Source organism: Zophobas morio, unplaced genomic scaffold (genome assembly GCF_036711695.1).
Source record: "Zophobas morio isolate AGI-343-1 ecotype UQ-CSIRO unplaced genomic scaffold, CSIRO_AGI_Zmor_V1 ptg000021l, whole genome shotgun sequence".
Lineage (NCBI taxonomy): Eukaryota > Metazoa > Arthropoda > Insecta > Coleoptera > Tenebrionidae > Zophobas > Zophobas morio.
The window spans coordinates 15,653,179-15,681,051 of NW_026972126.1; the positions used below are offsets into that span (position 1 = coordinate 15,653,179).

At 33.5% G+C, this 27,873-nt stretch overlaps 1 protein-coding gene across 4 annotated transcripts; it reads left to right on the plus strand.

Annotated features, from left to right (window-relative positions):
• Window positions 1–1,884: 1,884 nt before the first annotated feature.
• On the plus strand, window positions 1,885–27,694 carry LOC135133374 (RING finger protein unkempt). 4 transcript variants are annotated; one of them, XM_064061765.1, is made up of 9 exons: window positions 1,885–2,269; window positions 2,372–2,581; window positions 11,040–11,326; window positions 18,129–18,264; window positions 18,317–18,519; window positions 18,579–18,694; window positions 24,877–25,054; window positions 25,110–25,217; window positions 25,269–27,694. In XM_064061765.1, the coding sequence occupies exons 1-9, from the start codon at window positions 2,211–2,213 to the stop codon at window positions 26,189–26,191; spliced, it is 2,220 nt and encodes a 739-aa protein (XP_063917835.1). In that variant the 5' UTR covers window positions 1,885–2,210; the 3' UTR covers window positions 26,192–27,694. The 4 variants fall into 4 exon arrangements, with proteins under 4 accessions (XP_063917835.1, XP_063917838.1, XP_063917839.1 ...); XM_064061768.1 differs by lacking the exons at window positions 1,885–2,269; window positions 2,372–2,581 and adding an exon at window positions 2,663–3,028; XM_064061769.1 differs by lacking the exons at window positions 1,885–2,269; window positions 2,372–2,581 and adding an exon at window positions 3,080–3,235.
• The last annotated feature ends 179 nt before the right edge of the window (window positions 27,695–27,873 follow it).

The following is a 27,873-nucleotide window of genomic DNA, read 5'->3' on the forward strand; positions in this document are numbered from 1 at the left end:
CTCTTCAAAATGTATTCCCCAAAATTTTTTGAAGACTTTTATGGAATTTTTCAAAAATCTCAATTCTTCAACGGGTTTTTTTTACACTTTTTGGTTAATATAACGTACTGTTTTTCGAGCTTTCAATATATTAAAAAAAAAACGCTTTCTTTCAAACAAATGTTTCGAAAATCTTAGCCCGGGACTATTAACACGTTATCTTTTCGAATAAGCTTTCCCAAAATTTTTTGACAATTTTTAGTCAATTTTTCAACAGGTTTTTTGACCATTTTTGCTTAATATAACGAACTGTTTTTGGAACTTTTGAGATATTAAAAAAAAAATTCAAACCAAATTTTTCGAAAAATTTAATCCGAGACATACAACACGTTATGTCCTCCAATAAGTTCGTCGAAATGTATTTATCAAATTTTTTTGAGAATTTCTAGGGAACTTGTCAAAAATCTCAATTTCTCAACGGATTTTTTGACCCTTTTTTGGAGCTTTCAAAATATTAAAAAAAAAAATCATTGTCAGACCAACTTTTTCAAAAATGTTTATCCGAGACTATCAGCAGGTTATATTCTCAAGTCGAAATGTATTTCCAAATTTTTTTGAGGATTTTTTATTAACATTTCGAATATCTCAGTTTTTCAATATAGGGAATTGAAAAATTGAAATTTTTCAAATTTTTCCAGTATGGTAAAAAATTTCACTCCCAAATCGAATTTTTCGAAAATTTTGAATTGATATGTCTTTGCTAAATATATTGTTGGTTACATCATCACAAAATTGAATTCAATAACTTTATTAGACAGAAAAAAGTAGCCCGTCGAGAGTGCTTTCTGAACGTATAATTTATATTATATATTAATATAAAATTTTAACGCAAAATCTGGATGGCTGGGATAAAAATCAAGTTGGATCCATAAACCACAAGATTTCGAGGTGACGTCATCAATTTGTTGATGGGGGTGATGATAAATTTTGGTTGGCCTTTAATCATCTACTCGATATTACTAAAATACCTATAAACTTTAAGAACAGTAGTTTCGGAGATTATGTCTAATATTATTTGACACATACAGAAACGGAAAATCCTACTTTCATACTCTTGGGGTTATCAAATGTCGAAAAAACATGAAAGTAGCCGTTGATCCGATGGACACTATTATAGCTTACGTTCGGGAAGTAATAAAATTCGCAAAATCAGAATTTATTTTGGTTTGTTTGAATGTACTTCAGACAGATTTGCCCAGATGAATTTTTTTGAAATACAAAATTTCGATAATATTCCATTTTACCAAAAATATTAAAGAGGTCCATTTTTTATACGAATCGTAAATTTTAGAGAGACAGATGAAGAACTATATCACAATATAGATTTTAAGTTAGATTTACTTCCCTAAATTTTGAGAAATATTGCCAAATTTTTGGTTAACGTCTTATTATTTATACAAAAATATCTTTTTAATAGAAGGAAAATCGACGTTTTCGTATTCTACAAGCTCTGGCATTAACATAACATGAAAGTAAAATTTGTTCCATATCAAATATTTTTATTCTTGTAAAAAACGTGTGGTTAACTGTGTAAATTGTGAAGGTAGGTATAAAATTTTGTGTTTTCAGTTTTTAACGTACGTATATTTTTACGTTACGTCTATGTTTATGATGTGGAAACTGTGTCAACCACCGAAGCGTGACGTGTCGTGTGCGTCCTCCTTTAACTCGGGGAAAGCTTTTACTTTCATCTCTGTCCCCCTTCAGCTCGACGATTCGTCAACCTCCACAATAACAAATAAACCGTAAACAGTAAATCTCATGATCCCACCCGAAATCCAAGAAAAGAGATAAGGTCGATAAGAGCAACGAACTGATAGCCGGTATCTGAGTTTTCATATACCATTAACAACAACAACAATAGTGATCGTTTATCTGATGAACATAGAAACCGTGGGCTCGCCTTCCCGTCCCGACCATCGGTTCTAGCGCCACCATGACGTGTCCCTTGGTTAACCGTACGCACCGTAGTAAAACCGTACACTTGACGTAACAAATTGTAAAATATCAGGTAGAAAAAGCAGGTGCTCTTGGTTTGACCAAAACACAAATGTCCTTGAAAAGCGTAAATTTCTTCAATCGCGACGCACACGTGACGCCGTCCCGCGCCGCCATTGGCCAGTTGTGAGCGTGCCCTGCGCGAAACCACCGCGCATCTCAGTGATTACAAAATGCCGTCAGAGTCTAAACCTTTGTTGACAGCTCAGACGGAAAAGCCAAATCATTACTCGTAAGTGTATTTTTAGTGCGTGTAAGGCGTCGTGGCGCGTCCTCCGCCTCCCCCCGCGCAATTTCATGCCCGTTTCAAGTACAAATCTGTGTTGTTTTCTAGATATTTGAAAGAGTTTCGCGTCGAGCAATGCCCGCTCTTCTTACAACACAAATGTACACAGCATCGTCCATTCACCTGTTTTCACTGGCATTTCATGAACCAGCGGCGTCGGCGGCCGGTGAGGCGTCGCGACGGCACCTTCAACTACTCCGCGGACAACTACTGCACCAAATACGACGAGACGACGGGCATTTGCCCCGATGGAGACGAGTAAGTCCACCTTTTTTGGTTAGCTCAGCTGTCATTTTACGCACGGTGGGTGTGACAGCTCTGAGGCGCATTTCCCTTTTCCGCCGAAACAAATCGCCGAAATCGAGGCGAAACGGCACCGAACGCCGCCCCTGCCGCACGGGACCCGTGCTCCCGCCCCCGGACGGCCCATTTCCCGACCTAACCCAACTTTTCGACACCAAAACAAACGCTCTTTCGTCGTTGCCACGGCAACAGTGTTTTTAAACTGACATTTTTCTACACAAAAGTCGGTTTTGATCGAGGCGGCTATGCGAAACTGTCATCTTTGGAGTTTTTTGGTTCGAACTGCTGAGGGTGCAAAGGCGCCATTGTCTTTCACGCGAAAGCGAACCCCTTGAGTTAACTGGTACCAGATTGTGTGTTATCCCTACACTTTCACCCCCAGACAACCCGTACCTTGTGAAGGTGTGTATGACGTGAGTCTGATCTACGAAAAGTCATTTCATTTTGTGGGAAAATTTTGGTTGGCAATGTGGGACAGGAAACGGAGTGCATTCTTTGGTTGGGTAATGCAGGAAAGTACAGTTTGAAGGAGTGGAATGGATGCAATGTGTGAAAAATACCAAGACAAATGTCAAAATAGTTTATTAACAAAGTACCAGTCACAAGTCTGTAAGTTATTGAAGTCATTTAGATTTAGTACAATTTGTTTCTGTAACTCTATGCAAGGACATTGAAAAGTATGACCCAGTTTAAAAATCTCAGAAATGTTGCGTGTTTACATACATTGCAGTCTTTTTATTTGCAGTTAATTTATAGTTCACTAAAACACTACTCTATTATTATGTATTTTACAAGTCTTAAATTCATAATTTGTAACCATGGTGTGAGCATAAAACAAGTGACGTGGCAGTATTTCAGAGGTTTATAATTTTTTTCTAACATTTTTCGCAATACCAAGTAAAATAATTCATTGGACTATATCTCCCCAAAATGTTTTATAAAACGTGTGTTTGATGCCATTTTCAAGAAAATTAGAATTTTTCAAATTTGGGGGAATTTTGTCAGGGTTGGTACGACAAATGTCACAATCAAACATTTGAAATTTAAAAAATACGAAAAAAATCCCAAAGTAGCACCCAGAATTGATTGTCCAGTAAATAATGGTTCATTCTTTTTACGTTTACTTTATTTATTATTTGACAGTGACGTTTATAACTACTACCAATCTTAAAACCACAAATTATGCCTATTACAGTTGGCAGTTCTGAATTATTGGCAGCAATGTTAACATGTCAGTTCACAGTTGTCAGTTGTGACATTGGATATGGCATCATAAAATTTGAAATATGTTGGCAATCTAAAGAATAAAAATAAACATTTTTCGATACTTATTTCGTCCAGTTACCTCTCAGTGGGTTAGAGTAAGTCAAGTTTAATAAAAGCCGCTGTAAAAATAAAAGAAAAGTAAAAATACCTTAAAGCAATAATAACCTCAGAAAATTTATCTAGCGAAGAAAGGGTTATTTAGAAAGTCAGTGAAATGTTTAATTTTTTTGATATTTAAAAATGTCAATCTATTCGCAGAAACCGCTTTTAAAATGTCAGCCTTCCTAAGAGCTTTGAGATTTTTTTTAAATTTGCAAAAACCTCAGGAGTCCCTGTATGATTTTCTTTAAATATGTGAAAGAATCTTCGGTTCTTCTTGTGTTTTAGTTTCGATAGAATTTGCAAGAATCGTAGGAGCCCTGAGTGTCTTTCTAGTGTTTGTTTTTAAAAATTTTGGAAACATTTTAGGGACCAAAAACATCCCTTTTTTATATCTCAAAAAATTTCAGCGTCGCTTGTCTTTTATTTTTTAAAGAATTTGAAAAAATCGGTGTGTTATTTTTGAAGTAGCTTGAAAGAATTTTTAATACATTTATAAAATCTTCGGGGTCTTGTGTTTTATTTTATACGAGTCTTTATTATTTAAATGTAAATGCTGACGGCAGTAATTTTTTTAAAAAATTAAACTTTCGAAAAATCAAAATTTGGCAAAATTAAAAAAACCGAATGTACGTCTTGGAGTCAATTTTGACATCGTTTTAAATCCAAGATTCTATCGCTTGTCAATATAATTCAATTCGCATTTTATGATAAATAAAATAAGTCAGTGAAATGGAGAAAGACGATGTGCAGGGTTAAGAGTCTTACAAGTAAGCGGTAGCCCCGCCCACCCACCCCCTCTTCATTCTAGGGACTACTCTTAATATTGTTCAGTTTTATCTTAGCGAGTACTAGCCCCGCCCGCCCGCGCTTTTTTCATTCTGACGATTTTATTTATGTTCAGTATAAGATTCACTTTCATTCAGAGCAGATAAAATAAATCGTTGAAAGGAGGCGGGGTTAATTGTTTGTTATTCTGTAGTGTGAATGGGAACTAATAAAACCTGGTTGTAAAAAAAAAAGAAAAAAAAGTGTTATTCGTAATTTTTTGTTATACTATTTGCTATAAGATTTATTTCTTATCAGAAGAAAAAATGAGAGAACGGACGGGTGGCCGGGACTAAGTTTAACTTTTTCCCACAGAATCTGAAAGAATTTGAAAAAAATCTGAAAGTTTTCTTGGTGTCCTATTTTTCAAAATTTTGAAGAATCGTCGAGACCCTCAATGTCCTTTTTTTTTAATTTGTTAAAAATCTTCAGCGTTGTTTGTCTTTTATTTTTTAAAGAATTTGGAAAACATTGGGGACTCCCAGGATTGTTGTTAAAAAAGTTTGGAGGAATCTTGGGCCTCCCTGTATTTTTTTAATTCAATCTTCGGAACAATTGTGTTTCATTTTTGAAATAATTTTTAAAATCTCGGGAAGTTTAGGTGTTTTGTTTTTAAAATGTGAAATAATCCTCGGGGCTTATTGTGTTTTGTTTTCGAAAGAATTTGGAAAAATTTCGTGGTTTTCGAGAGTTTTGAGATTTTTTAAAGTTTGGAAGCAAGTCAAGAATCCCAGTATGTGAAAGAATTTTCGGTTCCCCTTGTGTTTTATTCATGAAAGAATTTGGTTCTAGGTTTTTGGAATCTCTTTTTTGAGTTTGAAAGCATCTCAGAGGTTCGTAGAGTTTTTTTTGTAGTGCACAGAATCTTCCCGATTCCTTCTGTTTTGTGTCTAAAAAATCCTGGAGTTCGCTAGTGTTTATTTTTAAAAATTTTGAATTAATCCTAGAGACCAAAAATGTCCCTTTTTTCATATGTAAAAAGATTTTCGGCTTTGGTTGTCCTTTCTTTTTTAAAAAAATTATAAAATGATCGGAGACTTCTAGTGTTAATTTTAAAGTAGTTTAAAAGATTTAAAAGACAAAAACATAAAAATTTTCAGAGCCCAGTGTGTTTTATTTTTGGAAAAATTTCCAAAAATGTCGAAAATTCTTGCTGTTGTACTTCTTAAACGTGAAAGAATCTTCGGGGCCCTTTGTTTTGAAAGAATTTACAACGACCTTAGGAGCCCTTGGAATCTTGGTACTTTTTTTAAGATTGGAAAGAATCTTCCTGGTCCTTTCTGTATTGTTTTTGAAAAAATTTGAAAAAATCTCGGGAAGTTTTCTTGGTGTTAAAATTCTTCAGCGTTGCTAGTCTTATTTTTCTAAGAATTTGGAAAAATGTCGGGGACTCCCAGGATTGTTTTTTAAAAACATTGGAGGAATCTTGGGGTCTTCTTGTATTTTTTTTTAATACATGGAATTAATCTTCGGAACAATTGTGTTTCATTTTTGAAATAATTTTAAAACCCTGGTGTTTTGTTTTTAAAACGTGGAATATTTATCGGGGCGCTTTGTGTTTTGGTTTTGAAAGAATTTGGAAAAATGTCGGGGTTTCCCAGAATTTTGAGGCTTTTTTAAAAAGTTGTGGAGAAACTCAGGAATCCCGGTATGATTTTCTGTATGTGAAAGAATCTTCGGTTCCCCTTGTGTTTTGTTCTTGAAAGAATTTGGAGCCCTGAGTGTCTTTTTTGAGTTTGGAAGCATCTTGGAGGCTGCTAGTTTTTTTTTTTTTCTTTTTTTGTAGTGGAGAGAATCTTCCGGATTCCTTCAATTTTATGTCTGAGATATTTGAAGAAATCCTGAAGTGTTTATTTTTAAAGATTTTTAAAGAATCTGAGGGACCAAAAATGTCCCTTTCGGCGTTGGTTGGTTGCCTTTTATTTTTTAAAAAATTTGAAAAAAAAATCGGAGGCATCTAGTGTCAGTTTTGAAGTAGTTTGAAAGAATTTTTAATACATAAAACTTACAAATTTTCGGGGCTTATTGTGTTTTATTTTCGGAAGAATTTAAAAAAATCTCGAAAATTCTTGCTGTTGTACTTCTAAAATGTGAAAGAATCTTCCTGGTCTTTTCTGTTTTGTTTTTGAGAGGACTTGAAAAATTCTTGAGGTTTTCTGTTGTTCTGTTTTTCAAAATTTTGAAGAATCTTAGGGATCCCTAATGTCCTTTCTCTTTAATATGTTAAAAAATCTTCGGCGTTGTTTGGCTTTTATTTTTTAAAGAATTTGAAAAAGGTCGGGGACTTCCAAGATTGTTTTTAAAAAAGTTTGGAAGAACCCTGGGGTCCCCCTGTATCTTTTTTTTAATACGTGGAAATAATCTTCGGAACAATTGTGTTTCCTTTTTTAAATAATTTTAAAAATCTCGGAAATGTGAAATAGTCCTCGGGGCCTTTTGTGTTTTGTTTTTGAAAGAATTTGGAAAAATGTCGGGCTTTCCCAGAGTTTTGAGAATTTTTTAAAAAGTTTGGAAGAAACTCAAGAATCCCGGTATGATTTTCTTTAACTATGTGAAAGAATCTTGGGTTCCCCTTGTGTTTTATTCTTGAAAGAATTTGGTTCTAGGTTTTCGGAGCCCTGAGTGTTTTTTTTATGTTTGAAAGCATTTTAGAGACTCTTGCTTTTTTTTTACAGTGCAGAGAATCTTCCGGATTCCTTCTGTTTTGTGTTTGAAAAATTTTAAGAAATCCTGGGGTTTCCTACTATTTATGTTTAAAGATTTTGAAAGAATCTTAGGGACCCAAAATGTCCCCTTTTTTCATATGTGAAAAAATTTTCGGTGTTGGTTGCCATTTATTTTGTAAAAAATTTGAAAAAAATGGGAAACTCTTAGGGCCGGTTGCATAAACGCAAATCAAGGTTAATCTCTGATTAACTCCATAGTAACGATTGTTATTATCATAGTTACAATTGTTCTTAATCAGAGATTAAATTTGATTTGCGTTTATGCAACCGGCCCTTAGTGTTAATTTTGAGGTAGAATTTTTAATATTTAAAACAAAAATTTTGTGGGCCCATTGTGTTTTATGTTTGGAATTTTTTTTAATCTCAAAAGTTCTTGCTGTTGTACTTCTAAAATGTGAAAGAATCTTCGGGGCCTTCGTGTTTTTTTTTTTGAAAAAAATTTGAAAATATCTCGAGGTTCTTTGTGTTTTGTGTTTGAAATCTTAGGGGCCGCTATTGTATTTTTTCTTCTCATATGTGAAAAAAATTTCGGTGTCTCTTGTTTTTATTTTTTGAAAAATTTGGAAAAAGGTCGGAGCCATCGGGGGCTCTCAGTTTTGTGTTTTATTTTTGAAAAAATTTCAAAAAATCTCGGAAATCACTGGTGTTTTGCTTGTAAAATGTGAAAAAGTCCTCTGGGTTCCTTGTGCTTTGTTTTTGAAAGAAGTTGAAACAATCTCGGGGTTTCCTAAAATTTGGTGTCGTTTTCTAAAGACTTTTTATAGTGCAGAGAATCTGCTGTTTTGTCTCTGAAGGAATTTAAAGAGTGTTCTGTTTTTGAAAATTTTGAAAGAATCTTAGGCACCCCTAATATCCTTTTTTTTTTAATATGACGAAGAATCTTCGGAGTTGCTTATTTTCTATTTTTTTTTAAATTGAAAAAGGTCCTAGGGCTTCTAGTTTTGTTTTTGAAAGAATTTGAACAAATCTTTTAGGGCCCCCAGTGTATTCCTTTTAATACATGAAAACAAATCTGCCTTGTGTTTACTTTTGAAATGAGAAATAATCGAGGGGGATTTTTGTGTTTCGTTTTTAATACAATTAAAAAAAAAAAACGAGGTTTCCTAAAATTTTGAGTCGTCTATTAAAAGAGTTTGAAAGAATTTTGGAGGTCCCTAATGTTTTTCTCTTTTAATCTTCCGGGTCTCTTGTGCATTATTATTGAAAAAATTTTCAATAACCTTTGGAGCCCTTACTATCTTTTTTGAGATTGGGGCCTTGGTGATTTTTTTTAACATTGTAAAGAATCTTCCGTATTCCTTCTGAATTATTTTTTAAAGAATCTTCGGGATTTCTTAATGTTTTCCAAAATTTTGAGAATCTTTTGGACCCTCATGCCTTTTTTTTAATACGTCAAAATATCTTCGGCGTCGATTTTTAATTTTTGAAGAATTAAAAAAAAAATCTGGAAGTCCTGTTTTTTGTTTCTAAAATATGAAATAATGCTTTTGTGTTTTGTTTTTGAAAGAATTTGAGGAAATCTCACGGTTCCCAAGTGTACTGTTTTTGAAAATTTTGAAATAATCTTAGGAAACTTCGGAGTCTTTTTTAATGTATCAAAAAATCTCAAGGTTCCCTAAAATTTTTTGTCGTTTAGTTTCAAAAAATGTCGAAAATCCCAAGTGTGTTTTTTTTTTTAATTTTTTAAAATGTGAAATAATCTTGAGGGGGCTTTGTTTCGTTTTTGAAAGAATTTGAAAGCATGTTGGAGGCCCCTAATAGTGTGCAAAAGAATTTTCCGGCCCCCTTGTGCATTACTATTGAAAAAAATTGCCAGAACCTTTGGAGCCCTTGGCGTATTTTTTTCTTTTTTGATTTTTGAACAATATTCGTGGCTTTAGCGATTTTTTAAACATTATAAAGAATCTTCCGAGTTCCTTTTGTATTATTTTTGAAATAATTTGAAAATTTCTGGGATTTTCTGGTGTTTTCTAAATTTTGAGAATTTTTCGAGGAGTACATTTTTTACATGCTTGGTGCTGTTATAAAATATTACCACATAAAAAAATTGTCCTAACATTATTTAGACAGAACTTTCCTCGCCCTTGAAATAGTCGAACAAATAAATGCAGCTTCTTCGAAAAATTATAAAATTTATAAATTAAAATGATCATGATGAAAATCATGCTATGCACACGTTTCAAGTGAGTTTTCCATAACAAAATTTTCTTATGACGTCAACATTTTACTAATGACAGTAGTGTATTCTCAAATTTTGTTGGAAATAGTTAAAGAAGTACTGCAATAGGGTCCATCCGACGAATGTTATTTAATACAGTAACATGCTCCTGTACTTGTGGTTTATGAATCCGTGTTTAGTTTTTATTTCAGACATCCAGATTTTTGGAAAAAGTCAAAATTGTATAACAACATTTTACAATTAACTTTGAAATTGCAAAACAAAATGCTGTGGAATTTTGCAAACGTTGAAGGTAGTCAGAAACATGTTAAATCGTTTTTAACAAATGATGAGGGAAGTTTTCTCTAAATAATTTTCGACCAATTATAATACTTGTCATATAACATCCACAATCTTGAAACTTTCGCATATTTTGGCGACAAATACTGAAAAAAATACATCCATAGGTGATAATTCAACGCGTCACTTTCTAAATATTTTAATAAATAAATTCCACCAAACCAACGTCGCAAATTATATTATCAAATTGATACACTCAGTTAAAAATAAGTTGTAGCCAGTTTGTTCCACCTCAAACTACAACTACAATAAAACTAAAACACGGTTTGACGGCGCTTTGTTTATTTTTCTTCGTGCAACATAATGGCAATGTTTCGAAGTTTCAAACACCTTTCACAAGTAAAGTAGATTTATTTTCATACGGTGACGTCCGCCTAGTTAATTTTACAAATATTACAGATCCAATCCATTGTTCGAACTATCAATACGTCAATAAATACATATTTTTTGTTTGCCGTGTAATCATCGATCATATATTGCGTTAACAATGACAAGACGTCAATAATGCACTTTTTAGATAAATCAAACACAGCTAAACGCAGATTTATTTTTGTGAGCAACAAGTGGACTCGGACTACTCCGCCCTTCCTGGTCTTCTCCTTCACAAGATCAATTATGTTCAAACGCAAGTGCTTGTCAGAATTTCCGCCTCTTTAGGGCTTCTCATGTTTGATTAATATCATAAATGTCAGTCCTTATTTTTATTTATTAACCGTGGTCTCGTGGAAGATCTATTATCGGTTCACTTTTAAAATTCGCCACCTGTTGATTTATATTGATAACGTAATACGTTGCAGTAAATAACAGATGACAGATTATGTGACACTATGGCTTTAGTTATTTACATTTTTACTTTTATTCCCACAATGTCCAATCATGTTTTCGAAAATTTAGTAAAGACGTCTGATTTTTTAAGGTGACCTTTCTAGAAAGTCACCACCTAATCACTCAAACCCTTCATCTCTGTACTTTTTAGTTGCCCGTTTCTGCACCGTACTGCCGGGGACACAGAAAGACGCTACCACTTGAGGTACTATAAAACCTGCATGTGCGTCCACGACACAGATTCTAGGGGCTACTGTGTCAAAAATGGGCTTCATTGCGCCTTCGCCCATGGGAGCCACGACCACAGACCACCAGTATACGATATTAAAGAAATCCAAGCACTAGAAGCCGCCGAGGCGGAGGGCAGTGGATCCTCCAACGGGCCCAACGCCCTCGACAAAGAGCGGAACCTCATGAATGAAGATCCAAAATGGCAAGGTAATACCGGAGCGCTATTTTCGCTAACGACGACCATAAAAATAAGCTGTTTTTTATTTGAGATAAGTGCGCGTAATTTATGGTAATTGTTTATGACAACGGAGTTTGTTTTTATGAGGAATGCGCTATCTTATCACGAGCGTTGCGTCGCGTTGTTATGTAAAAGAGAAACGAAAATGGATTTTGTTAAATAGAGTTTGCCAAATTCTGAGGTGTTTATTAAATAAACGGTTTGTTTGTGCAGATTTGTTTGCAAGTGGTGGGGAATAGCGCCGTGGCACCTTTTACACCTTACAGATCGGGCTCTCTATTTTTAGGTATCGATCAAATAAACAATTTGTAGTAGTTTGAGCACAATGGTGGTTTTTTATCGGATCGAAGCTACAAGTGGAGGTCGACTCGGATTATTTTAATGCACTGACGTGGAGTGCATCGCACGAATTTTACTTGTAAAACCTCGAAATATGCATTAATTCGGTGTAACAAAATAGAACCATTAAATAAATTATGTCGAAAATTTGTTTTTCGCAAAAATATGCACGCTTTTATTAGCATTTTAATGTCAAGGTTAATTTTTTATTATGTAGAGTCGAAATCTACCGATAAAAATAAAACAGCAGCCAGAACGAATAAAAAACCGTTATGTTTATCGCGTCCAATAAAGTTGATTGCAGGTTCTTGTTTTATTTTTAAAATTGCAGCGATAATTTTTCGCACGGTTTACCAACAAATATGTTGTTACATGAAGGTCACGAAAGGCGTTTTTGTCGAATAATAGTTTGTTTATTGTGTTGAGGCGGTGAGAGTATGTAAATAAAGGAAAGTTTCGCAAAATTGATGGAAGTATTTTAAGCAATCTCCATATTAGAACAAGCTTGTGGACGAGATGGAGCGTAAAGTGAAAGGTTAAAGTGTGTTCGGAGTCACCAAGGGTTTATTTTAAGAATGCAAACTGAAGAGATTAAAAATACGCGTTTTCGCTTGCATGGCGACAGATATTGTAATTCGCATTGGTTGTTGAAGGAGTGTGAATGTAATTTTAGACAAGGTGTCTTTGAGTGAAATAACATGTTGTAAGTTTTTGAGCAAGATCTTGCTTGCGAAAAGATAGCGAAATACTATCTGAATTAACACTTTTAAAAACGTTTTAGAACCTTTGAAGGTTGTTTGGTGTTTTGATTAAAATTGAAGCGATGTTTTAACTGTTTTATCGATTTTTTTAAGTGTGAGCCGAACTGGGCTAAAGTAATGTTTGTGTGTGTTAAAAATGTAAAGAATATTTTTTCCCTGTCATGATAGTTGGTAAAATCAATTTTTTGTTGTGTTGTAAGTGCTATTTATGCCTCATTCGTAGATAAAACTACCAAATTTAAAATTACAATTTTTCGTGTTCATGTACGCGATAAAATTTGTATTGTAGACAATAAGTTGGTGTCATTGTCAAGTTTAAATGCCACGTGTCCGTGAAGTACAAATTACTGTTCTCTATCGTCAAGTACTATTTTCTTTTTTGAGTTTGCCAATTGACTTTTTCTGTATGATGTACATAATTGTCAAAGGAACTTTAATTTCGTTCTTGATACTTTTTTGTTTTCTGCTGGTGATGAAACCCGGATTGTCCATTACAATAAAAGAATTGGGTTGAAATTTTGACTATCAAAATAAGACGTCTGTCTCCACTAAAAACTAGACGCCATTATAAAACATATCAAGCTTCTTTATCTGCAATTTACCATTTAAATTTCATTAATAGTATACTCTTGTACTTGTAGATTGAATCCACCTAGATTGTGTTTATTATTATGGTTATTATTGTTTAAACATTGTTTTCCTTTAGTCACATAACACATAAGCCTGGTTTACAGGTGGAGGATCCTGAATTCGATTGCGGTTGGATTTTCAGGTGCTAATAATTTTGTCTCCGCGAATTTTGTACGTGCTTAATAGTCGAACTCGTTCAATTTTTTTATTTTTATGAACCTATGTTAATGGAATTTAGTATATAATTATTTGATTAACATGAAATAATTGAAAGAAAGCACAACGCTAAAAAAGTCGTCACAAAAATTTAGTAAGTAAGTAAGTTATTTGAGGTGTCCACTTTTAGCTGACTCATCCTGTATAAAGATAAACAGTGGAAATTAAGCATGTATTGATATTATTATGTTTTACCGTTGATTATTTGCGTCCTCTTTCTACCTACGCCGTAATCCTCAGATCGTGAAAACACCGTAATACTCAAATCCTCAGAACATCACAATCCTCAAATTCCTAGAACATCTTTATTCTCAAATCCTCAGAACACCAAAATCCTCAAATCCTCAGAACACCACAATCCTCAAATAACAAGAATACCGTGATAGTCAGAACACCCTAATACTCAAATCCTGAAAACACCATAATACTCAAATCCCCAGAACATCACATTCCTCAAATTCTCAGAACACTAAAATCCCAAAATCCTCAGGACACCTTAATACTCAAATCTTCAGAACACCAAAATCCTCAAATTCTCAAGACTTCATAATCCTCAAATTCTCAGAACATCACAATCCTCAAATTCTGAGAACACTAAAATCTCGAAATCTTCAGAACACCTTATTCCTCAAATCCTCAGAACACCACAATACTCAATTGCCCAGAACATCATAATCCTCAGATTCTCAGAGCACAACAAACCTCAAATAATCAGAACACCATAATCCTCAGAACACGGTATATCTCAAATCCTCAAAACACCAAAATCCTCAAATTCTCAAGACTCCATAATTCTCAAATTCTCAGAACACTAAAATCTCAAATCCTCAGAACACCTTATTCCTCAAATCCTCAGAACACCACAATACTCAATTGCCCAGAACATCATAATCCCCAGATTCTCAGAGCACAACAATCCTCAAATAATCAAAACACCATGATCCTCAGAACACGTAACTTTCAAATCCTCAAAACACCATAAGACTCAAGTCCCTAGAACATCACAATCATCAAATTCTCAGAACACTAAAATCCCGAAATCCTCGGAACACATTAATCCTCAAATCCTCAGATCAACAAATTCCTTAAATCCTCAGGACTCCGTAATCCTCAAATCCTAAGAACACAACAATCCTCAAATAATCAGAACACCATGATCCTCAGAACACCGTAAATCTCAAATCCTCAAAACAACAATACTCAAATCCCTAGAACATCACAATCATCAAATTCTCAGAACACTAAAATCCCGAAATCCTCAGAACACATTAATCCTCAAATCCTCGGATTCTCATAACACCACATTCCTCAAAAAATCAGAACAGCGTAAATCTCAAATCCTCAAGACACCATAATCCTCAAATCCCCAGAACATTACAATTCTCAAATTCTCAAGACTTCATAATGCTCAAATCCTCAGAACATCACAATGCTCAAATTCTCAGAGCATTAAATCCCGAAATCCTCAGAACACCTTAATCCTCAAATCCTCAGAACACCGTAATCCTCAAATCCTCAGAACACCATAATACTCAATTCCCCAGAACATCACAATCCTCAAATTCTCAGAACACTTTCATCCCAAAATCCTCAAAACACCTAAATCCTCAATTCTTCAGAACACCAAAATACTCAAATTATCGAGACTCCTTAATCCTCAAATCCACAGAACACCTTAACCCTCAAATCTTCAGAATACCTTATTCCTCAAATCCTCAGAACAACAAATTCCTTAAATCCTCAGGACTCCGTAATCCTCAAATCGTCAGAACACCATAATACTCAATTCCCCAGAACATCATAATCCTCAGATTCTCAGAGCACAACAATCCTCAAATAATCAGAACACCATAATCCCCAGAACACCGTAAATCTCAAAACCTCAAAACACCATAATACTCAAATCCCTAGAACATCACAATCATCAAATTCTCAGAACACTAAAATCCCGAAATCCTCAGAACACATTAATCCTCAAATCCTCAGATCAACAAATTCCTCAAATCCTCAGGACTCCATAGTCCTCGGATTCTCAGAACACCACAATCCTCAAAAAATCAGAACACCATGTTCCTCAGAACAGCGTAAATCTCAAATCCTCAAAACACCATTATACTCAAATCCCCAGATCACAATCCTCAAATTCTCAAGACTTCATAATCCTCAAATTCTCAGAACATCGCAATGCTCAAATTCTTAGAACATTAAATCCCGAAATCCTCAACACCTTAATCCTCAAATCCTCAGATCAACAGATTCCTCAAATCTTCAGGACTCCATAATCCTCAATCTCAGAACACCACAATCCTCAAGTAATCACAACACCTTGATCCTCAGAACACCATAAATCTCATATCCTCAAAACACCATAATACTCAAACCCCCAGAACATCACAATCCTCAAATTTTCAGAACACTAAAATCTCGGAAGTCCTCAGAACAACAAATTCCTCAAATCCTCAGGACGCCGTAATCCTCAAATCCTCAGGACGCCGTAATCCTCAAATCCTCAGAACACCACAATCCTCAAATCATCAAAACACCATGATCCTCAGAACATCAGAACACCATGATCCTCAGAACACCGTAATCCTCAAATCCTCAGAACACCGTAATCCTCAAATCTTCAGAACACAATAATACTCAAATCCCTAGAACATCACAATCATCAAATTCTCAGAACACTAAAATCCCGAAATCCTCAGAACACATTAATCCTCAAATCTTTAGATCAACAAATTCCTCAAATCCTCAGGACTCCATAATCCTCGGATTCTCAGAACACCACAATCCTCAAAAAATCAGAACACAATGTTTCTCAGAACAGCGTAAATCTCAAATTCTCAAAACACCATAAATCTCAAATCCTCAAAACACCATAATACTCAAACCCCCAGAACATCACAATCCTCAAATTCTCAGAACACTAAAATCCCAAAATCCTCAAAACACCTTAATCCTCAAATTTTCAGAACACCAAAATCCTCAAATCCTCAGAACATCATGATCCTCAGAACACCGTAAATCTCAAATCCTCAAAACACCATAATACTCAAACCCCCAGAACATCACAATCCTCAAATTCTCAGAACCCTAAAATCTCGAAATCCTCAGTACCCCTTAATCCTTAAATCCTCAGAACAAATTCCCCAAATTATCAGAACACTAAAATCTCGAAATCCTGAGAACACCTTAATTCTCAAATCCTTACAACACCAAAATCCTCAAATCCTCAAGGCTCCATGTATTCCTCAAATCCTCAGATCATCAAAACACCACAATATCAAAATCCTCAGAACACCGTAATCTTCATATCAGCGGAACACCATAATCCTCAGATCCTCATAAAACTGCCGTCCTCAAATTCACAGAACACCAAAGTCGTGAAATCTTCAGAACACCTTAATCCTCAGAACACCAAGTCCTCAAATCCTCAAAACACTTGTATCACAGTGGTAATAGAAGATCGTATTATGTGTCTCAAGAACAAGACGAATGAAACAATAAAAAATATGTAATAATAAACAAAAGCAAGGTAAATTAATAAACCACAAGTACAATAGTGTATTATTTCGTAAAATTTAGACGTTCTTAACGAAGTAAACAAGGTAAATTGAAGTGTAAATAACTTTTCAGATTTTTTTGTGAACAATCACCCAAGAATTTTTTATTACTAAATATTTACATCAAAAATGTATGTTGCTGTTGAGTAGGAAATTTCCGTTAGCTGTGCAATTTTAAGTGTCAGAGTTTTTCCCGAATAGAATTTATTTTGTTGCCTTGTTTCTTGAGGTTGAAGTTTTTTTTATAATTATACAGGGTGTTTACTAAACATGGGCCAAAAATTCAGGGGGAAGTCCTTGGGTTATTTTAAGATTTTTTTGTCCTTGGACGATTTTCGGTGAAACTCTTTGTTTCCAAGATACAGGGCGATAAAAGCTTTTTGAAAGAAACAAAAACTATTAATTCACATTACATGTACAGACTTTTAATCTACAAAAACCGCTAAAAGTTTTTTTCTCTCTATTTTAGAAGATTCAAAAACAAAAAAATTCTTGAAATAATAATCTAAGGAATAACCCCGTGAATTTTTTATGCGTGTTTAGTAAACACCCTGTATATTTAATCTTGAGTAGTAAGCAATTATTCGAATAAGCTGCTTATTTACTTTCGCAGAACAAGGATTCAAGGAAAAAATGATGTGTATAAGACATTAGAAATGTCGGTGACTTCATGGCAGCAAATCCTTGTGAAATTTCTTCGTTTTGTTAGTAGAGTGACAAAATTTGTACTCCAGTAGACACGTATTTTTAAATTAGATGTATGTCCAAATATCCATTATCGTACGTGTGCCATAAATAAATTTGTTATCAGTTTTTCTTTGTACTCATGCTTTCTACGCGTGAAGTTTTTAAGAAATATTTATCATCATTGTGATGAGTACAGATATATGATGATAAAAACAAGATACATAATTATAACAAGATAATTAAAAAATAGTTAAGTCTCTGATTTTTTATTTATTTATTTATTTTTGGTTAAAAATGTTGACCTTTTACTTCCGAGCGTCATTCATATAGTAATATCAAAAAATATAAAAATCACATTGTGCAACAACACTACAGTTTATTTTAGAAACTACAAAACCTAATCGAAATTCATCTGTTTATCCCCTCCGGGAAGTTAATTACGTCATTTCGAAATTTTGCAAAGTCAATTTCTCGCTTTTTTGTTTTTTTTTTTCCAATTTCCGTAACAGTTGGTGTAGTTCGTAGCGCCACCACGCCACCTAGTGGTGTTTGTCATGTATTCCTCATTTTTCCAGATACAAATTATGTATTATCAAATTACAAAACGGAACCTTGTAAAAGACCACCCCGATTATGTAGACAAGGTTACGCCTGCCCCCAGTATCACAACAGTAAAGACAAAAGAAGAAGTCCTCGGAAATTTAAATATCGGTGAGTGCGGCCGAAAAGCCAGTTATAAACGAGTCTCCATTGAAATTTCCAGGTCAACACCGTGCCCTAACGTAAAACATGGCGAGGAGTGGGGAGAGCCGGGTAATTGTGATGCGGGTGATTTGTGTTCCTATTGTCACACTAGAACAGAACAGCAGTTTCATCCAGAGATTTACAAAAGCACCAAATGTAACGATGTACAACAGTCGGGGTATTGTCCTAGGGGGGTGTTCTGTGCGTTCGCCCACGTTGAACGTAAGTATGCGTGTGGAGTCTGCGCAAACTGACGACTGAGTTTTGACTTTTATTTGCAGAAGAAATGGGAGTCTCACGAGACACAGGAGAAAGTGGTACAAATTTTGCGGAGATATTATCAAATGCTCTTCCTCCATCTAGTTTAGATAAGAAAGAAAAAAGCAGTGATAGCTCAGTAAGTAGTGGGGATGGTTTGGTTCGAGGCTCAGTGGAAGGGGTGGAACTTGGAGAGTGATTCTGAGTGCTCTCGAAGTTTCAAGCTCTTGAAAAAGATAAAACTTCAACGTAAGAAAGAAATTTTAAGCCACGAGAGGGCGCAAAATTCAGTTTGTGGTTATGTAAAAAAGTCACAAAATCTAGTGCAATTTGTTTTGGCTCGTGAATTGGAAAATACGTTATATTATTAGAAAGTATTGTGGCTGATCGTTGATGCATAAATTTTAACAATGTTTGTTATATCATAATCGACTTGTTTATAAAACACTCGTAGTAAGTGAAAATATCTCGTTTACATTTTATATGATCTCATAACAAATTTACGATCGACAAAATGGATATGCAATATATTTTAAGGAAAATTTTCGGCTCCCATTCTAAGGATTGAGTAAATTTGATTTAATTAAAAGAAAATTACTTGACTTTATGACGGATAATAATGTACTTTATTTAATATATATTGGATGGTCATTTTTAATGTATCAAACGTTAAAAATGACAGTTCGTCACTACTGTGGCGCCGTCTAGGCGACATTTTTTTAATAGTGACGTTTTTTCACGAAAATTACTAAAGTTTTTTATTTTCTGCTTACAGTAAAATTATTATTAATACAATGTTTACGAATTTGAGCTTCCAATGCTCATGTTCCACAAAATTTTGCATGTCAACAAATTATATAACAAGGTTTTTGAGGTTATGAACACCAAGGTAATACAATTCACTATGATGAACAGTGGTTAACTAAGAATACAAATGGGCATAAGTATCCATATAACATGAAAAAGATGGAAAGCCTTTGAGTTGATTTGAGAATTGTTCCAATAATAATAAAAAAAAAAATGATTAGGTCAACCATTGAAAATTTATAAAGGAAAGTGTCTCCAACGTCAAAAGTAACAATTTCTGCTACTGCGTCGCCCTCTATCTAGCTTTTTATGTAGACCCTGAAGTCGGTTTGACAGTTCTTTCATATAAATCATTAAAAATCCGCGAACCATTCGTCTGTGTATCTTGGCTATACCTAAATCTGTCTAAATATAGCCAGAAATTGAAGTTTTCACACCTCAAAGATTTCGAGTAAAAAATGTAGAAAAGTTTTGCTTTTGAAAAAGTTGACACATTATTCTTAAAAAAGTCTGGAATGTAATTTCGAGGTGCTGATTCCAAAAATTTGCGCATTTCTTGTCCCAGAGCAAGATGTTCGAAACATTCAGTTTGAAAATATATATGTTTTTTTAATCGGAAAAATTGTAATACGTATTTCAATGGGCGATTTTGAAAAAATGGTAGAAGTTATCATAGAAATCAGGCTGAAAGTAGTTTCTGGAGGTCGAAATCTATAATAAAGTGTCTTACGTTGGGTTTCAAAAGTGGTCGAAAATTAGTCAAAATTTTCACAGGAGATATATTAAAAAATGTTACTGTTTAAAAAGTCGTTAAAAAATCCCAAAGAATTCTGGGATATAAATTTCGATGTGCTGATTCCAAAAATATAGCGTGTTTATCTTCCTGGGACAAGCTTGTAGAAATATTCGAGTTGAAAATCAATTTTATTTATTTATTTTTTTTTGTCCAAAAAATTCCAATATTTCAATGGGCGGTTTTGAAAACGTGGCAGAAATGATCTAGCAACGAGGGCGCAAGTAATTTCTGGAGATCTAAATGTATATGAAAATGACATAAGTTAAGTTTCGAAAATTGGCCGAAATTTTCATACGGGAGGATTTTGAAAAATTTTGTTTTTGGAGATATCACAAAAAAAAAATGACAAAAAATTGTGGGATATAGATTTCGACCTCTTGATTCCAAAAACATAAGGATTTGAAACTTTTTTTTTTAATCTAAAAAAATACAATATTTCAGTGGGCGATTTTGGAAAAATGGTAGAAGTTATCGTAGAAATGTTGCTGAAAGTAACTTCTGGAAGTCAAAATCTAAAAGAAAATGTCTCGTTAATGGTCGAAAATAGGTCAAAATTTTCATAGAGAATATATTGAAAAATTTTGCAGTTTAAAAAGTCGTCAAAAAATTAAAAAAGAAATTGGAATATAAATTTCCACGTGTTGGTACCAAAAATATTAGCGGGAAAGATTTTAGAAATGTTCGATTTGAAAATCAATTTTTTTTTTGTTACCCAAAAAATTGCAATAGTTCAATGGGCGATTTTGGAAAAGTGGTAGTAGTTATCGTAGCAATTAGGGCGAAAGTAACATCTGGAGGTCGAAATCTATAAGAAAATGTCTTTGGTTAAGTTTCCAAAGTAATCGAAAATTTCATAGGGGAGAATTTTGAAAAATTTTGCTTTTGATGAAGTCGCCAAAAAAAATCCCAAAAAATTATGGGATCTGGATTTCGACGTGCTGATTCCGAAAACTTAACATATTTATGGTCCGGGGGCAAGATCTTGGAAGTATTCGATTTGAAATTTTTTTTTTTATCCAAAAAATTGGGAAATTTTATTCGGCGATTTTGGAAAAAAGGGAAAAGTTAACGTAGAAATAAGGCCGAAGTAGCTTCTGAGGGTTCAAATCCATAAGAAAATGTCTTTCGTTGTATTTTGAAAGTGGTCGCAAATTGGCCGAAATTTTCATAGGGTATGTATTGAAAAGTTTTGATTGTGAAAAAGTCGACAAAAATCTCAAAAAATTCTGGGATATAAATTTCGACATGCTAATTCCAAAAACATTACGTATTTATGGTCCCGGGGCAACTGGAAATATACGATTTGAATTTTTTTTTTATCCAAGAAATTGGAAAATTTCAATGATAAAACGATTTTGGAAAAATTGTAGAAATTATCGTAGATGCCTGAAGTAACTTCTCAAGGTCAAAATCTCTAGGAAAATGTCTTTGGTTAAGTTTTCACTGTGATTGAAAATTAGCCGAAATTTTCATAGGAAAGATTTTGAAAAATGTTTTTGAATATATCGCCAAAAAAAAAAATTAATAATTAAGGGATATAGATTTGGTCATGCTGATTCCAAAAACATAACATATTTAAGGTCCTGGGACAAGATTTTAGAAATATATGATTTGAAAATATATATTTTTTAAATCCAAAAAAATGGAAACATTTCAATGGGCGATTTTGGAAAAAGGTAGAAATTATCTTAGAAATGATGCTGAAAGTAACTTTTGAAGGTCAAAATCTATAGTATAAGAAAATGTCTTTGGTTAAGTTTTGAAATTAATCGAAAATTGGCAACAATTTTAATGAAGTCGTCAAAAAAATCACAAAAAATTATGGGATATGGATTTCGACGTGCTGCTTCCAAAAACATAAACTATTTATGGTCCCGGGGCTACATCTTGGAACTATTCGATTTGAAAATCGTTTTTATCCAAAAAATTGGAAAATTTCAATGGGCGATTTTGGAAAAATCGTAGAAGTTATCGTAGAAATGATGCCCAAAGTAACTTCTGAAGGTCAAAATCTATAAGAAAATGTCATTGCTTAAGTTTTGAAAGTGATTGAAAATTGGTCGAAATTTTCATAGGAGAGATTTGAAAAATTTTGCGTTTAAATATATCGCCAAAAAAATCCTAAAAAATTATGGGATACAGATTTGGTCGTGCTGATTCCAAAAACATAATAAATTTAAGGCCGTGGGCCTTGATTTTAAAAATACTTGATTTGAAAATATATATTTTTTAAATCCAAAAAAATTGAAAAATTTCAATGGAAGATTTTAGGAAAAGTGGTAGGAGTTATCGTAGCAATAAGGACGAAAGTAACATCTGGAGGTCGAAATTTATAGGAAAAATAATGAAAATTTGAAAATCTTTTTTTTATCCAAAAAATTGGACAATTTCAATGGGCGATTTTGGAAAAACGGTAGAAGTTATCGTAGAAATAATGCCTACAGTAACTTCTGAAGGTCAAAATCTATAAGAAACTGTCTTCGGTTAAGTTTTGAAAGTGATTGAAAATTGGCCAAAATTTTCATTGAAGAGTTTGAAAAATTTTGCTTTTGAAGATTTCGCCAAAAAAATCCTAAAAAATTGTGGAATATAGTTTTGATCCGTACTGATTCCAAGAACATAACATATTTAAGGTCCTGGGTAAGATTTTTCAAAAACTTAATTTGAAAATATATTTTTTAAATCCAAAAAAATTGAAAAATTTCAATTGGGGATTTTGGACAAATAGTAGAAGTTGTAACTTCTGAAGGTCGAAATCTATAAAAAAAATGTCTGTGGTTAGCTATCGAAAATTGGCCAAAATTTTCATAGGGAAGGATTTTGAAAAATTTTTGCTTTTGATGAAGTCGCCAAAAAAAATCACAAAAAGTTGTGCCATATGGATTTCGATGTGCTGCTTCTAAAAACATAACGTTTTTATGGTCCTTGGGAAGATCTTGGAAATATTCGATCCGAAAATAATTTTTTTTTTAATCTAAAAAAATTGGAAAATGTCAATGGGCGATTTTGGAAAAATGGTAGAAGTTATCATAGAAATGATGCCGAAAGTAACTTCTGAAGGTCGAAATCTATAAGAGAATGTCTTTCGTTATGCTTTGAAAGTGGTCGAAAATTGGCCGAAATTTTCATATGGGATGTATTGAAAAATTTTGATGTTCAAAAAGTCGTCAAAAAATCCGACAAAATTCGGGGATATAAATTTCGATGTGCTAATTCGAAAAATATAGCGTGTTTCTCTTCTCGGGAAAGATTTTGGAAATATTGGGTTTGAAAATCAATTTATTATAATTTTTTTATTCCAAAAAATAGCAACATTTCAATGGCCATTTTGGAAAAGCGGAAGAAGTTATCGTAGCAACAAGGTTGAAAGTAACATCTGGAGATCGAAATCTATAAGAAAATGTCGTTGGTTAAGTTTCGAAAGTAATCGAAAAATGGCCAAAATTTTCATTGGAAAGGATTTTGAAAAATTTTGTTTTTGAAGATACATATCACCAAAAAATTTTCAAAAAATGATGGGATATAGATGTCAACGTGCTGAGTCCAAAGATATAACGTATTTAAGGTCCCGGGACAAGATTTTAGAAATATTCGATTTAAGTGTTTTTTTTTTATATAAAAAATCATAATATTTCAATTGGCAGTTTTAGACGCAAGTAACATCTGGAGGTCGAAATCTATAAGAACATGTCTTTGGTTAGGTTTCGAAAGTAATCGAAAATTGGCCGAAATTTTCATAAGGGAGGATTTTGCAAAAATTTTTCTTTTTATGAAATCGCCAAAAAAATCACAAAAAATAATAGGATATGGATTTCGACGTGCTAATCACAAAAACGTAAAAATGAGGATTTTGAAATTAACATTCGCCTTCCGGCTCACGACGAAATAAAAAATAATCACAATCGAGATAGGGTGGGTGGGCGGGGGATATATTTTGTCTATTTTATCTTAATATACGTAGTTCAAGAAAAATCAGGAAAAAATTCCTTACATCAATTTGATGTTTACTTATAAAAACAAAATACGGACTTAGATACATTACAATACTTAAAGAATTAGTCACTGTTGTCAGAGTCATTCTGAATAATTTTAAGTTTTTTTGTAATAATATAAAATGAAGAAAGTTATTTTGAATAGTGAACGTCTGATCGATTTTTTTTAACCAACACCCAAGTAGTGATTTAAAATATGGTGAAGCATATAAAAGAAAAATTAAACTTTCAAGGTCTGTATCTTCTACATTTGGGCTCAAGGATTTTTTGAATTATTTTTCTTGAGTCAATAAATAGTCTTTAGCAACGTGTAATAGAGTTAGTGTGCCATTGTTGAATCAGCATGTGTGCAGATGTTCGAGTTCAAGTGAATATGCTGATAGCGTAAGGAGCGGCAAATTATCAGTTTAATTTTTTAGAATTACAAATTAAGTACCTATAATGTCATATTGTCATTAATGACCCAAGTAATTTTCAAAATTTTGTCTTAATATAATTTCACTAATTTAGGTAGAAGGTTTCCGAAAATTGAAAAAACAATATAATTGAATAATTAGGTAACTAGATCTCCACAAAATTAAAAAAAGAGAGAAAGAAAATGAGAATAAAACACTATATATTTACCTAATATCGGGTTGTGTAACTACATATAAATGTTTTTGAGCCTCGTTTATTCTAATGTCGGCTGTCAGCAGGAACGTTTCCGACTTTCATTTTTTCTTACAGAACGGAAGTAGTGAAGTTAGCGAGTCGGCATCAACATCATCTTTAGGTTCAAATAGTTCACATAGTAAAGCTCCAGGTTCACAATTAGCCCACAAATCAATACCATTCAATAGACATTTACCATTGGGAGTAGAATTAAACAATAAATTATTAGCAATTGAAAAAGATCCAAATTTAGGTTGGTTGTAACCCCAAGCCCCCAACACAAACGGTTAACAGTTTTCTTGTTTTAGACGTTTTAGAAAGAGAGAAGTTGAAGCAGTCGCTAAGGTTTCCTTTCACCGGAATATCTCAGTCGTCTTTTTTCGGTTCCGCCAACGACACTGTTGGCAGCGTCGTAGGTGAGTACCTCCAACGCCTTGGTGTTTTGTGTTACGGCAGCGTGTTTAAAGGTAACGCTTTGGACGAGTTGACACTAGACGATTCATTAAATTTGACCGGTCTGGACCGAGATTTAGAATCGGAATCACCGACGGTCACAAATTCGATATCCGTGGGCTTAGCTTCGTCGGGTTTGTTAGGCAGTTCAGCTCCAGTCAACATTCCAGGGTCGGCACGAACAGGTTTAGGAGGATTTAGTCCAACGAGTAATAGCCCTTTGCAACAACTTCACGGTAGTTTCTTGTCAGCAGCTAGGTTCTCCCAATCCGAACACATGGACTTTTTAAACCATTCGCAAATTCCTTTGAGCAGTAGTGCGTCTAAGATCAATTCCTACCAAAACTTCTTCGATTTTCCACCACAGAGTATTTCGCCGACGTCTAGAAACCACAACAATTTCAGTATATCCCCTAGCGTCAACAGTAACATGGAAGTGGCGCTACTCCGAGAAGAACTAAATTCCGCCAAAATGCAACTGTCAAGTTGGGAAGATAGGTTACAGCAGGCCAGAACCGCCTGCGATTTGTGGAAACAAGCTTCCGAGGAAGCCAATAGGAAGAGCCAGTTGACTGAAACCAAACTGAACGAGACGATGACTCAGTTGAACGAGACCGTAACTCAGTTGAATAATCTGAAACAAGAGTACGAGAAGCTACAAGGGGGACCTCACATTAGGAGTATAACAAACGTTTCAGAATTAAGCAAATTGTCATTAAGTGTTTTGAAAAATTTGCACGCTCAACTTAGGCAAGACTTGGAAGAAATCGAAAAGGTTTTGTATAGAGAGACTGCTTCAAAATGTATGGTCTGTGAAGAACGTAATAGAACTGTAACATTAAATTGCAATCATTTTGTTCTGTGCAGTACATGTGCCCTCACACAAAGTGAATGCCCTTATTGTCAAACTCCTTTCAATTTGAGTAATAACATGTGAAAATGAGAAGCTTAGGTGTGTATGCAATGTTACCGCGTCTCGCTGAGCAAAAATCGACACTCGGGTGCGTTGCATGCAGTTAACAAATTTTAACATAAATATAAATAGGTTTATTACAATTTATTTTATTAAACAATTAGGCGCGATTTTTTAAAATTGTTGCTACACTATCTACAAGACCAATTTTGTTTTTAGGGCCGGCCTAAGCCCGCTGACGCGGGCTTAGGCCGGCTAACGCTATGATATTACAATTTAAACTGTTTTGGAAAATCGCTAATATTCAATTGAATTGTCCGTGTTTAAACTGTTTGACTAGAATACTGCTGTGGAAACAATAAATTGTAAAATAACAAGACTCGTTTACAATAAATCTGAGAACATGTAGCAATTTGTGTGCGTTTTTATCGTTTCGTGCATTTATTTTGGCTGTGCACCGCATTTCGCTCAGAATTTTTTTTGACAGTTTTAATACGGACTCTTGTTAAATTTTAGTTAGGTAGGACTTTTCAAATTCAATTAGTTATATTCAATTAAGTTTTTAAAACTGCTGCACTATTTAGAAACATATCAATATATTTATTTATTTAAAGTTGAAGATGTATTTTTATAATGAAGACAAATGTGATTGTTTATGCTTTTTCTTTTTTTTTTTTTTAATTCAATCGATGCGATTCAAAACAGGCGTGTGCAGCATGTCATTAAGTTGATTTTATTTTTTAACCAATCGACTGATGCAATCGTATTTATTTGTAAAGTAGATTTCCCTTTTACACAACAGTTTAAAATCCTTTATGACCAATGTATTTTCTTAACTAAAGCCGTTTGTAATAATAAGGGAAAAGGGAGAATTTATTTTTTGTTATGTGTATACCCAAAGTTACTGATCCCAGTGTTATATTTTATAGTGTTGACGATTGTGCCACTAAAAAAATTATTTTCTTAGCTAGGTGTTGTATAGATTGTTTTTACTTATTATAGACGTATGTTGGAATTATTGCAAACAGCTTTAATGACTTTACATAAAATGTTTGTCATGGAATTCTATTTACAAAAAACATATTATACTTATACTTAGGTAGGTAGTTTTAATAAATAAATTATAAATAAAAGTAGTGGGCCTATAGTTATTATAACTACACTCTTAGCAATTAGATATTTTCGTAGGTCAAAAAAACTGATTTTGTACAAGCCTTGTTTCTACTGTAAATATCGTTTAGAGCGCTGACGTAGTAATCAAGTGATTTTTTACCCAAAATGTATAAATCTTCATGCAATAACGGTCGATCAAAAATTTATAGTCAAAAGAGTTTTTTTGGCTTACTTGATCCAGTTAGAATATACTTGAAACAAACTTGTCTTAAAATAATATCTATTTGTCCATTGCATAAAATTTAGGCATTCGTTGTATTTTTAATAGTTGTTTAAAAATTTCATTTATAATTCAATGTAATGATTGTGTATTTTTAAAAAAATTATTAAATTAGAATTTCAAATTTATTATTTTCTTTTTGTTTTATTAATTAATGTTAAAAGGTTTATTGTTTTGTTAAAGGCTGACGGTGAAGTTAACAAAAAACATAACCAGTACAAAGTAATAAATACAGTTTTCCTATTAAACCGCGTATTAAAATGTTTCTAAATAATTGTAGGGTTTGATATTTTGGTTCTACACGGCATTTTTA